Source organism: Tinamus guttatus, unplaced genomic scaffold, assembly GCF_059628265.1.
Source record: "Tinamus guttatus ecotype Peru unplaced genomic scaffold, ASM5962826v1 Tinamus_guttatus_pri_ptg000314l, whole genome shotgun sequence".
In the NCBI taxonomy this organism is placed as follows: domain Eukaryota; kingdom Metazoa; phylum Chordata; class Aves; order Tinamiformes; family Tinamidae; genus Tinamus; species Tinamus guttatus.
In genome coordinates this window covers 8,873,169-8,889,305 of record NW_028288848.1, presented here as the reverse complement: position 1 = coordinate 8,889,305, position 16,137 = coordinate 8,873,169, and the positions used below count along the sequence as shown (strand labels likewise).

The 16,137-nt window shown below is 42.4% G+C and overlaps 1 protein-coding gene across 4 annotated transcripts in view; it reads right to left on the bottom strand.

Annotated features, from left to right (window-relative positions):
* Nucleotides 1-170: 170 nt before the first annotated feature.
* EXOC6 (exocyst complex component 6) overlaps nt 171-16,137 on the bottom strand; it is an 89,611-nt gene continuing 73,644 nt past the window's right edge. For all 4 annotated transcript variants that reach the window (XM_088528754.1, XM_088528755.1, XM_088528756.1 and 1 more), the window contains 2 exons: nt 1,388-1,500; nt 171-565 (listed from right to left, as the gene is read on the bottom strand). In XM_088528754.1, coding sequence (XP_088384880.1) covers nt 433-565; nt 1,388-1,500 — 246 coding nt within the window. In that variant the 3' untranslated portion in view covers nt 171-432. The remainder of the gene's footprint in view (nt 566-1,387; nt 1,501-16,137) is intronic.

The window sequence follows — 16,137 nt, the reverse complement described above, 5'->3', positions numbered from 1 at the left end:
AAGTATCTGAACATAAAAAAAAAAAACCAAACCAACCGAACAAAAACCAATAAATTAGGATTTATCCAGAAAACCGCAACTAAGGAGTCATCTGTCAAATAATTCCTACCTGGAGCAAGATTTTGGACATCCAGTCTAGCTATATTTAAATAATATTTACAGTTCAACTGTTCCATGTACAATGATTGCTTTTTTTTATTGTACAATCTCATTTTTCACCATTTGTTTACAATATATAAAATAGCATTCAATCCATTAAAAATACATAACAAAGAATTGTTTACTAAAGACACTGTGTACAAGCCATCCATTGCATTTTGCCTTTACTTGCTCAAACCAGCGTCCTAACGAATATCACTGTTTGCTCAGTAGAAAGAGCAGCTAAGAAATACCCCTCGGCATGACGAGGTACATGTAGCTGATTTACCAGACCTATGTGTGCTGGGACATACCGTTCACTAAACTCCTAAGTTGCTTTACTACGGTCTCTATCAGCTTCTGCTTGTCACGATCATTCTTCCTGAACTGAGCAAAAATATTGTTCTTTTTGCTAGTGTCTTTCATTCTGGAGGAAAGAGAAAAAAAACAAGAGCAAAGGACACAGACATTAGAAATATTAGGAGAAGAAAAAGATATATTAAAATAGGCTTACTTTCGTTCTTCTTTTGATCTTTTTATTAATAAGAACTGAAAGGTTACAAGCGCCGTATTTATATGTTCTTAAAACAAGTTCCATATTGTGGAAGTTTAACAAATAATTACTTTGCAAATCGCCTGCAAACGTTCGCAAATAGCCCTTTAGCGGGAATTGGCCCTACAGTTGTCTGAGAAGCAAAACAAAAAATCCCTTAGTACCATCTACGACCATGGTGAGCCCACGCTCTCCGAATAAGTGTTTTTTTTTCACCACCAATGTGCCCGACACCGTTATTGCTAGCCTCGAGCATCAACGAATTAAAAGAAAATCTGGGAAATAAAACAAATACGTGGGGCGGATACGTACCCTCTGTGAACCCTGCGAGGCGCACGTCCACGGCGGGCAGGCGAGGAGAGAGGACACGGTTAGCAAGGGGCGCCGTGAAACGCGGGGCGCTCAGCCCGGCCGCCACGAGCGGCTTCTCCTCGTGCCGGCGCCTCCGCGCCCGCCGCCCGCGCGGCTCCCGCCGCCTCAGCGCGGCGGATCGGCGGCTCCCGGCGCCGGGAAACCCGCGCGGCGCCGCCGCCGCGGTCCCCGGAGCCCCCCGGAGCCCCCCGGAGCTCCCCCGAGCCCCTCGCGGCGCCGCAGAGCCCCCCGAAGCCCCGCGGAACCCCCCGGAGCTCCTCGCGGCGCCGCAGAGCCCCCCGGAGCTCCCCCGAGCCCCTCGCGGCGCCCCCCGCGCGCACTCACTTCTCCAGGAGCGCGAGGGCCGTGCTGGGGCTGACGCGCAGGTACTTGGACGTGGACTGCCCGTAATCAGCGAGGTAGGTCGACCAGTCCCACACCATGAAGAGGTCCAGGAGCTGCGGGGAAGAGCGGCGGGGTCGGGGCGCGGAGCAGCCGCCCGGGGCCGGCTCTGTGGCCAGGAAGCCCCGGCCCCTCGCATGCAGCCCCTTTCTGGGGCGTTTGCTCCTCTAAAGCTTCACAGGCCCCGCCGTGCAGTGGGGAGGCAGATGTGCAGTCTTAGCCCTAACAGGAGGCACTAATGGGCTTCACGCGCTGGTAATTTGGGGGCTCGCTTTACCATGAGGAGGGAGACAGGGACAGTTGTTGCTGTTGTCACTCACAGTAATTTAAAACAGAGGTTCACCTAGATTCAATTTGATGAATTAAGCAATCGGACTGTCCATGTGGGGACCGATCCTCATGACTCTGCTGGGAGCCCTGGCTGTGCTTCCCACTCTAACCAACCACTTAGGCGGAGGGTGAGGGGGAAAGAGCCTCCACATCCGGCCGCAGCTTCAGGCCGGGTCTCTGACTCTCTGTTTGAGGTTGCCATCCAGCAAGGCAGCTTGCTGCTTGCTCTGCTAGGCTGATGCAACACCCAGGGACCAGCACTGTTGAAGCCCGTTCCCCTTGGAGAACCAAAATCGCTCCCACCGGGGCTCCTCGGAGACATGCGGGGGCCGGGCTCCCAGCCTGGGTGCTGCTCAGAGGAGCAATTCCCATGACAACCTGCAGGCCGGCAGGCTGGGGGCTGGCGGGTCCCCGCTCATATTGACATCAATGCCACGGTGCTCGCAGCCTCCGCGGGATCTGCTGCCTGGCCTCAGCCCGGCACAGAACTGAATGGGGGCCTGGGAGGGCCTGGCTGCCCTGGGGTAGCCAAGCCTGCTGCTAAACTAGGTGTGGGGAGGCATCCGCAGTCCCATGGCCCTGGCTGGCGGTGCCCAGGGCTGCTCTGCTGAGCAGGGCCCTCAGGGTAAGCTGTGTCCATGGTTCGCCTGGAGGTTGACTATGCCAGTAACATCAGGGAGAAGTGTGGTGGGCAGGGATTTGCAGCAACAAAACCACTTCAAAGATTGTTATATAAACTCGTGCAGGTTGTACTGCTTCACTGCTTAAATATACAACCCTTTCCACTTAAAGCGTTCACTTCTGTCTTTAAGCTGGAGCACAGCAGTGACAGCACTGCAGCACTGACCTCCCTCCTGCAGACTGTGCCTCAGCACATCGTCTCGCTCAGGGCTGCTCACCCTGGGAAAATGCGAGGGGTCGCCAGTCATGCCCTTCCCCAGAGATACAATTACAAAATAAAAGTGTGAACTGGTCTCCACAGCTTCGAGTTTATTTCCTAGTCTTCTCCAAACCTTTCTGCACCTCTCATTTTCTTTTCTAGTATTTTGAAATAAAGTATCTAATAAAAATCAATGCTGTTTTCTAATTAGTAACTCATCCCTTATCTGTAATACAGTCTTGTGTGAAAATGCAGTTAATTCTCAGTTGCCCTCTGGGAACCAACAAAATGCTCAGCATGTTTCTCACCCAACTAGATTTTATACTTGAATATTGCAGTTTGGAGAAAGGTGTATAAGAAGCAAGGAAACTATTTGATCCTCTCCTGGCTACATATCCATACAGCTTTCAAGATCAAATGCAAATAGTCCTTTCTGCTTTCTAAGGATGCTCACCATCAACTATCCTACTGACCTGGAGACACTTGCCTTTAGTCACTGCACTCACAGTGACCCAGAAGGCTCTGATAACCCAGGAACTAGCGGCATTTGCGAACCCCTTGGCCTTACTTGCTGCTGCATGTCACCCACACCTGATTACCCACGTTAAAGTAGTCAGTAGTGCCCAGTGCTCACAGATGCTTTATGACACACTCAAAAGCCATGGTCAGAAGACGGGGAAGGGGATGGGCAGATGCAAAACAAGATGAGGAGGGCAAAGCCAACAGCAACACAGACCCTAGGTCACTTGGAGACGTCGTTCTCCCTCTCTCCCAGAGAAGGGGCCAGAGCGCGCTGATACGCAACACTAATCACCAGACATCTTGGCATGGGCTCCACATGGAAGATGGCTCATAGGAAAGGACCAAGCAATGTTCTTGCAGTGGTTGTGTTCAGCAAAACCAACATAAAAGATTTAATTTCTTACACCTGCTGTAACATCTGTATTGAAGACTCCAGATTAATCCTAAACAACATAGAGGTTTTCTATCTCTTCAGTAATGAGTAACTCAAAGCCTTTGACCACTGATAAAATTAAGTGTTGACAAGTTTAAAGAAACCTTCCTATTAATAACATGTGAGCAATTTTCATACCATACTGCCAGTGTTTGAATTAGTCATCAAATTGTGTTTCAGGCGTGATAGTGATGGCTGGGGTGGCAGATTAGACCTAAGCTGTCATCTGATTAAACACAGATAGGCACTCAGGGGCCCAAACAGACCATGCAGCCTGCTGCTTTGCAACTCACAAAGTAAAACCATGTCCCAAGAGACCATAAGGTTACACTCTGCCCATCCCCAGGAGTTCCTGGCTCCGGTGAGGTGAACGCCACTGGAAACATGTTCAGCAGAGGGCACATGCTACTAAATATTTTAAGCTAAAACAGTCACCACGATGTGCAGCAGACCACATGAAGCACCGGAGACCTGCAATCACGAGATACATCCCATCGTAACCCCATCATAACTCCCTTCCCTCCTCCTGGGCACAGGTTTGGGGGTTGCAGCATGACCAAGCAAACATGCAGGAGGCCTGGACTGCTGCCGTGCACAATTCTGCATCAAGCATTTTGTCCCCCTCACGGCTGCATGCCTGGACTGCAGCATATTGCTGTGCGTAATGGGTTTTGATAGCGTGTACTGTTCGCTGCGTGGGCAGGCAAGAGCTGCCCGGAGTGCAACGCTTCGGGTCGGTGTCCTGGCCACTCGTATCACCTGCACGGACTCAGCCAACGGACAGGGAAGCGCCGGTTCACTAGGAGAGCGGGCTGTGCACAGCAACAGCCCAGCGAGCACACACGAGTCGAAACGGGCTGCTGCTCCATCACACGTATGGGAGAGCTCCAACCCACTCGTACAAAACTCCTCTTGAGCTCTGCCCCAGATTCTGCTCTGCTCTTGGCCACGAGCTGGGAGATGCTCCATTCACTCACAGGCAGAAAAAACTATTTGGGCTACTTCATATGATGTGAACGTACTCCTGAAAATACAAAGCTGATAATGAAGCACTGGCCCACCTAATCCTTTGGTGAATTAATATTAGTCCAGTAGGGGATAGAGATAGCTCAAAATTCATACTTAAGGTTTCTCAAAAGTAACAGAAAAATATGAAAATGCAAAAAAAGCCTTTTTTAAAAAAAACTCATGCACACAGATATCTTCAAGAAATTTATATTGAAAAACTAACTTTTGCCCATCTCTTCACCAGAAATGAAAAGAAAACAATATCCCCCTATATTTTTACTGTATTTTCATTCACAATAGTCGCATATTAAAATGATCTTATAATGTGACAAGGACCAGGTGTGTGCAAAACCACAAGGAGAGGGAACAATGTTTGGTAATGTTACACAATATTCAAGGTGCAGATATAATGGAAATAATTTGCGGATTTGGCTTGACATACTGACATGACTCATATTACAGAGATGTAATATGTGGGATATGTTAAATCCCATTGAAATAAAAGAAGGTTATAAAACTCTGAGGTTTTAAATACTGTAATTACCATTAATGCATAAAAAGAAAAAAATATTTCAAGGGCAAGTCCCATCACAAAAACGTTAATTTTGCCAAAAAAGGTATCAGCTACAACTAATCAAAACATTTAGGGCATATAAGTTCAAGTCAACTCGTCCTGTGGCTTCACAGTTGTAAAGTACAAAGTACAGGAGAATTCGCTGGTCCTATGATACTGGTTCTTATTGTGGTGACCAGAATAATGGTATTAAAGGCCAAATTAAATCAGCATTCCCCTACTATTATTTACTCTACTAAAACTGTTACCATGACTGTGACAGTAACTGAAAATGACAGTTATTATTTAGCAAGGGAAGGTCCACATTTACATGCACTGCAGTAAGAGAAATAAGTGCACATAGTAGGACCTAGCAATAAATATTTTCCTAAAAATCAATCAAAATCCTACAGTGCGACACATCTCATTAGCACTACTGGGTGTCCACATGCTACTCCAAGGTTAGAACGTGCACTGTGTGCTTCAAAGCTACAATAGGATGTGCCTGCTTCTTCCATGCATCTCTTTTTTTTTTTTTTTTTTTTTTTTTGACATATACAGGAAATACTACAAACCGGGCAGAAAGAAATCTTTTACTCTCAGAGTCTGGAGGCAGCGTAGGCCATTAGCTGCTTGTCAGCTTCTCACACAGACCTGAGGAAACACCTGTCTGTGCTTCAGCAGAACCAGCACAGTGATGCATCCACTAAACCAGATATAGGCACACGATGCATCCACTAAACCAGATATAGGCACACTGCTAGGTGAGGACAATGGCATTATTGTACTCAACTCTCTTTTTTATCTATATTCTCCCATAACAACCCTGGGAAACGAGAATAAGCTAAGACAAGCAAAGCTATACCTGGGAAGAGAGTTTTAGAAGGAAGCAGAATATGGTGTCCTATGAGCAAGAGAGCAGATCTGCTGTGCACACTTGGCTGCGGGAGCGGAGCCTTCTGCCTCGCCTGTGGGGTTTGCCTCTTCCAGAAGTGTCATGGAGGGGAATCTTATCCAACATCCTGAGAATATCACAGCTGATGACCACAGAGCATATTCCTTTCACTGTATGGGAACAAGTATGGCCCTCTCAAAGCACCCCATTATTAATCATGTATAACTTCTAATACATATTTATAATACATCTATAATATATACATATATAACTTTCATTGCTGTTCTACACTTGAATCTTTCTGTTCCTGTCTATCTGTTTTCTAAATGCCTTTTATATGTCTAACATAAGCTCTCCCTGCTTGAAATAAACAGCATTTAGAAAAAAAACAAAAAACAAATAAACAACACAGAAGAAGGAAGGTTATATTTATATCATGCCAAAGATACTGTTGCTATTTCTGATTAGAAGAATTCTGATCTTAAACACAACATTATCATAGAAGATACTGATCTGTTTTTTTCAGTTAAAGAGGTCCTGCTTCAAGAACTTGACATCCGAGACATGAATTTGTCTAATGCAAAATATAACTATATTAATACCAAAAGGAAAAAAAGTCTTAAGACTTTATGGAGAGGATTCAAGTTTCAAATAGGGAATCTGTACTTATTCCTCAGCTCAGAACTCTTACGTTTTCCCAATATCTATGGCAATGTGGGGATATAAATTAATTGTAGTCATCACTGAGTAGTGCTTTGTCTTTTGTTACCTAAAGTCTGGAGGAGCTCAGCCGTAGCCCTCTATTTAGGCCATCTTGTAATTACGTGAGAAATTTGTGCACTGGGAAATGCTTGACTCAAGCACGCAGCTCTTCAACGTTGACTGAGTCTCTATCACATCCCCACATACCATCTGAACGCCTCTTCCTTTTTTGCTTTTGGGCAACTGATTGGAAGCTTGGAAGTGAAGACAACTTTGGGAACCAGCTATCCATGGTCAGCTCAGCAACAGATATGGGTGCCACAGAAGGAAACGGCTCCTATAGCCATTTGACAATACCAACAAGATTGGCAACACTGAAGCACCCCTAATTCTAAACTATCCTGCCTGGTAGCTTTGTACAAGCTCGAATATTGCTTTTATCTCTTCTGATGTATCACCAGTGCTAGTAAATTGCTTTGTTGCACATTTGGGCAAGAGTTGGTGATAAAAATGAGAAGCTGTACATCTAATATCCTGCTGCTATCTTTCCGCAAATCTACATAATCTGCCAGAAGTCTCTTTTTTTAAAAAAAAAAAACATATCACTGTTAGTTAGTTGTGCCTTTCTGGCCCACTCTCCTTGCTCACAAGCAGAATATTTCTCATGCTAAACAGTTTATTAACCCCTAGTCACCCAGTTACTGCTGGACTTGATTGCATGTGTAATTACCTTTTGTCAGGTACAATTTGCCTGATAAACATGTCAGAACACTTGCTGCTTAGTCTGTTTCAACAGATAAATGCTGTCTTTCCACAGCCTTGGGGCATAATTAACAGGAAGAAAAAAAAAAAAAAAGAAAAAGAGAGAAAGAAAGAAAAAAAAAAGAGGCAGTTATAAAAACACACAGAAGCTGATTCAGTGAGGCAGGAGTTCACAGCGTGCAGCCCGCCAAGGCCTGCTTCGTGACCGCTATGCTTGCCTGAGCGCGTATTGAGCTCCAGCCTGCTGTGACAGGGCAACAGGGGCAGCCCTGGAAAACCGCGGTGTAAAGTAGGTTTCCACATGAACTTCAGAAAACAGTGGGATGATGCCTTTTTGGGGAGGAAAAAAAAAAAAAAGGCAAAGTGAAGTAGGAGACTATGATAGTGCTAGAGCCTCTGTCCTTGTCATACATTGTATGTTCGATCAAACTCTAGGATGGTACCAGGATAGGAAAAAATCTAAAAGAAGACAGAGGAGGAACAGCAATAAGACAGGAATTAAAACAAAACAAAACATGCTACTTCGTGCCATTCTTGGGCTCAGCAGCTTCTGCTTTCCGGCCTACAATGTCTGCAGGTTATGTACCCATGCACTATGGGGAGCGCAAAAAAGAAATCCTCACCTGACCTCTGGATAACCCAAACAGGAGATTAGCCCATTTCCAAGCAAAGCAGGTTGTCACACTGTTAGGCCAATTGCTTCTATTGACACTTTGCATAAACATCTTACACAGGGTGATCAGAAAGGACTGTTATGCCATTAACGCTCCTTTTTATTTTTTATACCTAAGCCTTACAGAATAAAGGCCTCGCAGAGCAAAGGATAACAAAAGGGTCAGGAGGTCACAAGCATTCTTTTAAGTAGGTAAAAATCTGAGAAATTTAGATTCACTGAAAAGGGCAAATTAGAAGCTAAAAAGCTTGAGCACCTTGAGACATTTTGGCACACTCAGCTTTGGCTCATTTCACTTCTATCAAATTCTTTAAAGTGCTTTGTTGTATTTTTACTTTTACTTTTAAATAAGAAAATGCTAAAATCTTCATTTTAGGAAATAGCAAGCTGTCTAATCCTCTTAGCTAATCAGTAGTCTAAACAGATTTAGACATTACCATTAAAATCCTCATGGGGAAGGGTGTTAAATATATAGATTTTTTTTCTTGAAGCCATACTGCTGAACAGTCTCTCACACCCAGCTTTCACCTATAATTTACACAGCATGTGGTTTGCACTGTGTACAGGAAAATATTGTGTTTTTTCTTTTGCTTTGTTTTTGCTTTGATCAGAGATGGAAACAATCTCCCTTTAATAGTATAAAAGCCACCTGCTGGGCATTGCAGACTAGAGCTAATTGGTAAATTCTCTGAAATTTAGATATAATGGATTTTGACCTCTTTAATTAAAAAAACCCCAAAGCCCAGAATACTGGTGAACTCTTCTGGGAAATGAGTGGTGCCAAGCATATACAACTGCAAGCTACAAGCTAGCAGTTTTTTTTTTTTTTTTAAGGAAAGAATACAGAGCAGTAGCAACATAAGTTTTTCCTTGAGGGTACATGGCTTTTGACCTAAGGAAAAAAAAATTGATTTTTGGTAGCTATGTGCCATTCAAGCCACTGAAACACAAGAACAGCAAGTATACAAATATACAGTTATTACTACTGTAATAACTGGTGCTGAAAAAGCTTCAGCCACGCAGGAACTTTGCCATTGTAAGCAGGGAAAGGCCCTGAGCTGTGAGGGGCTCGCGCTACCTGCCTCCACGCACAGGGATGCACCAGGCTGCTGCCCGCAGAGCAAGCGTGTCAACCAGAATCACTGTTGTTTCATAATTTCTGACATAACCGTAACCTTCCAGTGGAGCTATAATCTCATCAGCTTGCAATTTCTGAGGCGACATTGTCTTCCTTTTGTTAAAACACTTATTTATACTCTGGCCAGCCTAATGGGGCCATGGCCTATGACTGGACTCATCTGCGCCGCAGTAATACAGCTACCAAACAAAGCCGCTTTCTTCCCAGGCTCTGTTTCCATTTCATGCACAAGAAGACGTGAATATACACTGCATAGGTGCACATCTATTCCCAGTGAGTTAAAAGCAACAACAGTAACAACAACAACAAAAAAGTATGAACATTAAGACACCATGCCCATTAGTTCACAAACTGCGTTCTCTCCCCGTTTCTGGAAGCGAGCACAGCGTGACAGCACTCACTAGGATGGAACTAAAATGCCAAGGAGCAGAAGCTGAACTGGACAAAGACAAGTCTTGTTCACTCTAAACATTTCCTAGACACAAAGGAACAACAGCAGTGTTGAAAATATAGATATCTAAATCCAACCCGCAAGGAACAAAGAGGACACTTGCTAGCTGCTGAATAACACGGCACCCACCAAATTCAATTAGCACTTAATCAGCTGGAGCTCTTTACTGCTGACAAACGCCTTGTTAGCCTGGTTAGCAAGTCTGTCTGCCACTTGCCAAAATATTTTGTTTTATTTACTCCTGGTGACTTATTTTGTGAAGGTGGTGAATTTTAAAATCCCCCCAGCCACTGATCACATAACTGAAATAACACACATTGGTTTTGTATTTCAAAGTGTAAACTGATCTCTTGAGCTGTGAATGTCTCCCTATAGCATTTTCTGGATTGCTATAACAAATGCATTTTCAAAGTGATGTTATGGGGACTAAGCTATGCAATTCCCATTAGTGTCAATGGGGGTCGCAGGCTAAATTCCTAGGCATTGCTTTGAAAACTGAGCCCTAGATTTTCAAAGCAAAGATAGTTTGTGTTATAAAGGCAGTATCTTTAAGTTTTTAAGCTACTAAATTAGAAGGTTTCCTTTCTTAAGCAAAATGCACCTAGCATTTGTGCCTAAATGTGGAGCACCTAAATATTCACCCAAATGAAACAGTTATTTGAATGCTTGCATCTGTTTAAAATTTGTAAGTGAAAATCATATCTGCCGCTATCTTGAATGCTGGGATAGAATCTTTAACACATTTGTAAGTGTCTAATACATAGACTCAGAGGTTATGAAAGCTGAACCACTCGGAACTGTTGTTATGCTAAGAAAGAAAGAAAGGAGAAAAAAAAAGAAAAAAAAACAGAAGTCACTTGGGTTCAAATTAATTCTTTAGAACCTGATTTCTTCCAAAGGGCAGAATACTTTCCTAAAATATGGGCCCTGAGGTACATTCTGAGATGTCTGGTCTTGTTATATACAAAAATTAACGCAAATACCATTTTTTTATTCTGCAGTTCTTCAAATACACTTAAGCCTGCCTGGAAAATAGAATCGGTATTGCTGAAGTGCTCGTTGCTTATCATAAGCAGAGAAGCAGTGACACTGTTCAGCTTTTATGAGCCCCATTAACATTTCCAGCAGCCAGGATGAAACATGTGAAGAAAGTACCTTAGATACAGTAATCGAGGCAGATATAAGTAGCATATAAGCCCTATGCAATACATATAAGCCCTATGCAAATAAGACCTACTCAAAGATGATTTAATTGCAGATTATTAATTAATAATTCATTATTATTAATGAATAATCCTTATTATGAAGTATGTTCTTCCTCATCATTAAAAAATAAGCTGGACTAGTAGCAAAAGAAGTATCCTTCGAGCTGTGAAGCGGCCAAAAGCTGGAAGGGCGGATGCAGGCGGACTGCCAGGCTCCAGAGGGCAGTCCCTGAGCCTGGACGCCAAGTCCCTTTACACAAGGCAGAAAGCTCTACCAGCATTTAACATTTGCACGGATAAAAACTGTGTATTATGCGATGTTCAGGCCATTCACTAAGTTTTTGAGCTTTTGATACAAAGGCATATGCTTTCAGAGAGCATGCAGGGAGTTATGTGCACAGCCCCAAATACGACTTCTGCCTTTCATCAGAAGGACACTTTGAAAGTCTGAGTTGGTAAAACCTTGTAGAAGCACTTAGACCATCCCAGTTAAATTGAAAGCTGTCATTTTCACTTTGCTTCTTTTGCTTCTTTCTTTTTTTTCTTTTTTAAACACAGGTTTGTAAGTAGCACTTAAACCTTAAAATTTACCAAACATTCCTATCTTAAGAGGAAATTTGTACAGAATAGCTTATTTAAACTTCCATTTTCCATAGGCTTTTTCTCCCCAACTGCACGTGACATAAAATAGTCTTGCTTTTAGGTATTTGCTCTTATCTGAAATAGTGCTATAAATGTCATATAGCATGGCACACTACCTTAAAAACATTTTTTGGGGGATTAAACATTCATTAATCTCATTCTTCAGGTAAAATTCCATTTAAAGTATTCACTAAAAAGGGGTATTCATAAATGCTAAAATCAAATGGTAAGAGAAGGTGAGACTAGTCTAATTTATGGTAACTGAAATAAAATTTAAATACCAAGCACATTCACTTCAACTTCCATAGCATGTTCTGGAATTGAACGCTCTTGTCCCAGCTAAGTAAAATTTAGCAGTATCCATATGAATAAGCCTAGAGCTTTGTAGGTTGATGCATACGTACTACGCCACAAAAAAATCTTTATCTGAAAAACAGTTTTGAACTAATTACTCCAAATTGTCTTCTAGCCTATGAAGTCCATGTGTTGGAGCTAAACGTCTGAAGCAGTTTGTCCGAGCACAAAGGTTGTGTGAGTATCCTTGCTGAAGTATCTTGGGGCATCTCAGGCGCTGAGTTAAGAGAACCTGGAAAGCCACTCAAATAAATTTAAGACATAGCAGGCCAGAAATCTACATCTTCTGTTTGCATTTGTGACGACAACAACACAGCACCTCGTGCACTCTGTAAAGGCCCCTGTGGATGCGTGTGCTGCTCATCACCAGCTCACCCTAAGCAGAGCTCCTGCCTCTGCAGCAGCGCGAGGCGCTGCTTGCACAACGGGCTACCCGCGGCAGCAGACAAAGTTACACGCCTTAGGCAAAGCCATGCCCAACCTGGGAACCACCGCACAAGGAATGCCATAATCAGTAGCTCAGGAATGTAAATATAGAGAAGTTGCAAGCAAAGCCAAAACCACTAGCCAAAAGCCACACATTCATTTTTTTTTTTTTCCCTCCTCTCTCCTTCAGCTACTGCTAAAGCTTCTCTATCACATGGCTCTAAAAACACTTTAGCAAATTCCATGGTCTACATATAATTCTGGTATTTGGTTTTATTGTCTAGCTAACTTGCTCTACCGAAGGCCTTTGAACCTAAAAGTTGCTATAATAAGAGACCTGGATAACTCTGATATCAAAGACCTGGATAACAATCTGCTGTTGTGACGTTCACAAACACTTTAGGAAAGACTCTTTGTTTAATATCAATAGTTAAGACTTTTTCTTAAGAAATGCATCTTCAAGAAATCTTTTGCCTTGGAAGCTGCTATCTTCTTCCTTTGAATACGCCTTTTCTCACCACTTTTCACTTTTCATTTCTTAAAGTTTCCTCTGATAGATCCCACTAGACATGAAACTTTTGCTGAGTAATGATGGCACAAAACAGCCTCCAATGCCTGCAGCAATTCGAAAAACGCTTCCCCTGATTTTTCTTACCACTTTGAAATGTTCTCCCTTTCTGGTGAGTAATCCTGTGCTAGATTCTTTTGCTTCTTAAACGAACATTATTCTTACCCTTTATTGATTGACCACATCTATTATCACATGTAAGCCGTGTTAATCCTCTAGTAATTAACACCCTCATTAAAGTAAATTTAACCCAAAGAAGTTTAAATTGTATTATTGGTTTTAATTAATTAAGCTACAGGGAATGTTTTACACTGTCACTTGAGTTTTCAGTTTGTGTTTTTTCAATCTATCAGTTACACCACTTGCTGCCCCACCACAAGTTACCTCATATTCCTGTCTAGGGACTATTCAACATTATTCTGTCTCACTGTGAACTTTTTTACGATTCTCTAGCTCAATGGGTGCAAGACTTGGGCACCAGGCTCATCATAATACTATTCCAAAGCATATCATATGGATGTGCATTGTAATTATATTATCAAAGTTAGGATCAAATCTCCTTTACTCCCACAAAACTCAGTATCCTGTAGCGCAATTTTCATGTCCTTCTCATATGCCCTGAGAGAAGGCAAAGATTTAGATTTGAACTCCAGAATAGCAGTGTTTGTAAGATCCCTTTTTTGCTTTTATTCTGAATGTTAACTTTGGGACACTACTTGCAGTAGAACTTATGATCATGTCACTTAAGCACAGCTTCAATCTCCTCTATGAATTACACACACAGAATCACATAATGGTTGAGGTTGGAAGGGACCTCTAGAGATCATCTAGTCCAACCCCCCTGCTCCAGCAGGGACACTCAGAGCACGTGGCACAGGGTGGCATCAAGGTGGTTAGGAAGATCTCCAGAGAAGGAGACTCCACAACCTCTCTAGGCACCCTGTAACATTAGCTAATGTACCATTCCCCTTGTATTATACAGAATCAGGAATTATGAATAATCTTTCTACTTGTTCCACTCCCTCCAGCCAATTAGAGGGAAAAAAAAAAAAAAAAGGATCTGAATGCACTAAGTCATGCCGCTGGCTCCGTACTTTTTCTGTAACCTAAATTTAAAAAGTCAGCCTTTAAAATCACTTTTTTTTTTTTCTTCTTTGTCTACTGCATGTTTCTTATTCTGGAGAGGTATCTAAAGGCCTATGTACTTCTACAAATTTCACATAAACTACTCAACTGACACGTTTGACACAGTGTCAAAAGATGAAAATTGTCCTCTGGTTTAGCTGCATCATGTTACACTGAGTGTTTGGGAATAGCATGGGCTGGCTGCATGCTCTCCTGGAATGATTTCCTGGAAGCATGCTATTTAAACTGGGAAAGCTGGTCTTTTCCTGGGAATAAGACAACTGGAGGGCTTTGTTGGACTTTATATATCACATTTTGCATACTGAAAGTCTTTTCCTTCCTCTGGGTAAAAATACCTCTTTAATGTTTCTTCTAAAAATAATGCTCTTCAAGGTTCTCAGCATAAACCATGAGAATAATAAATTGAGAGAAAGAAGAAAAGGACAGGGAGAATAAAATGCATTTATGGTCAAATAAATTGTTGTTGTTGTTGTTCTTCCATTTTTAGGCCCATTCTCTCCAATAATTTACTGCTTTCACTTATTCAAATATTGACACTTACTCTTTTTTTTTTCCTATTATTTTATCATTCTTAATTCTGTCTTTTTTTCCCCCATAGGATCACTCTCTTGTGGTTGTTGGAGGGTTGTCCTTTGCTACTAATGCTCTAAAGAAAGCACTCCAAAATTTTCTAAAAGACACCTTACATGTAAAACTTATATGTAAACTTTGTTATTTCAGCATTCCCTAATACAACTTGTAAGATGATAAATTGATACAGAATGGATAATCTTCTCAGACATCTGTGTTAATATAGTATAAACCAGGATGATACAGACCTGTGCTTAAGGACATGCTGGTTCAGTCAAATCTCTTACAGTATAATTATTTCACCTCATTTATCTAAATAATGGTATTACCTCTTAAATATGAGAATATGAAAATATGAGGATAGCCAGTTTTCATCTTCTGGACTTCACTGACTGACTGGAGGCAGTAAGATATTTAGAATTATTATTTATTTTGTATTTCTGCAGTTCTAAAACTCCCTGAAGGACAGTGCCACCCTATATTACATACTAGAGAAGCGTTTATGAAGATGGGGGGCAAAAGCCCCCAGAGACTACGCTCCAAATGATTAAGCAATCATTAACTACATATCACTTATTTCAGTGCTTGCTATACTGTGTATCTGCAAAGCTTTGGAAGCCTTGACTCAAGAAGGCACTCTGTGCATGAAGGAAAGCTCCACTTTCTTGCACTATTGCTCTGAAGTGGAGAACAATCCTTGTTTTTTTTATTGTAAAAGATTCATTTGCTTTAAATTAAATTTGCACTGGTCCTATGGTGACTTTTGAAAGAAGAGACATATAACATTTCTTTTCCACAGAAGAAATTGTAGCAAAAAAAAAAAAAAAAAAAAAAGAAGAGAGAGAGGGAGAGAGAGAGATATCCTGCTTACTGCCCGTGATTGACAGATAATTTACAGAAGGAATAGAATCTAAACGTGTTTGTTGACTGATGCAATGAAACACTACTGAATGCAAAGCTGTATGGACAGTGGGTTATGCCTACTGACCAGTGTTCACTACATACCAGGGATACTACTGACCTAGCTCAGGCTGGAGTATGTGGCAAACCTGGGCCAGAAACTACTGAACACACTAACACAGCAACGAGCCCCTTGGCTCCCTGATGGATGACTAGGGCTCACAGATGTTACCAGAATACAAGTAACTTGAAGGAAAACAAAAATTTCTTCTTGGGTGTTTTCCAATTAACACTGGTCATTCGTTACTTGGGAAGCACATACCACCTAGGGATGCAGAGGAAGTCCTGTGGAGCCAGGGGCTCCACCGCTAGACTCCATCCATCAGCTCAGGCCTACAGAAGGGCCCAGGCACAATGGTAGTGACTCCACAGCAACGGGCTGTCACTGGGAAGACAACAGCTTCCTATGACGTATTCACTGTCTTCAGGGAAGTCACGTATCCAAAATGTCCTGCAGATAAAACCTCCAGGTTGC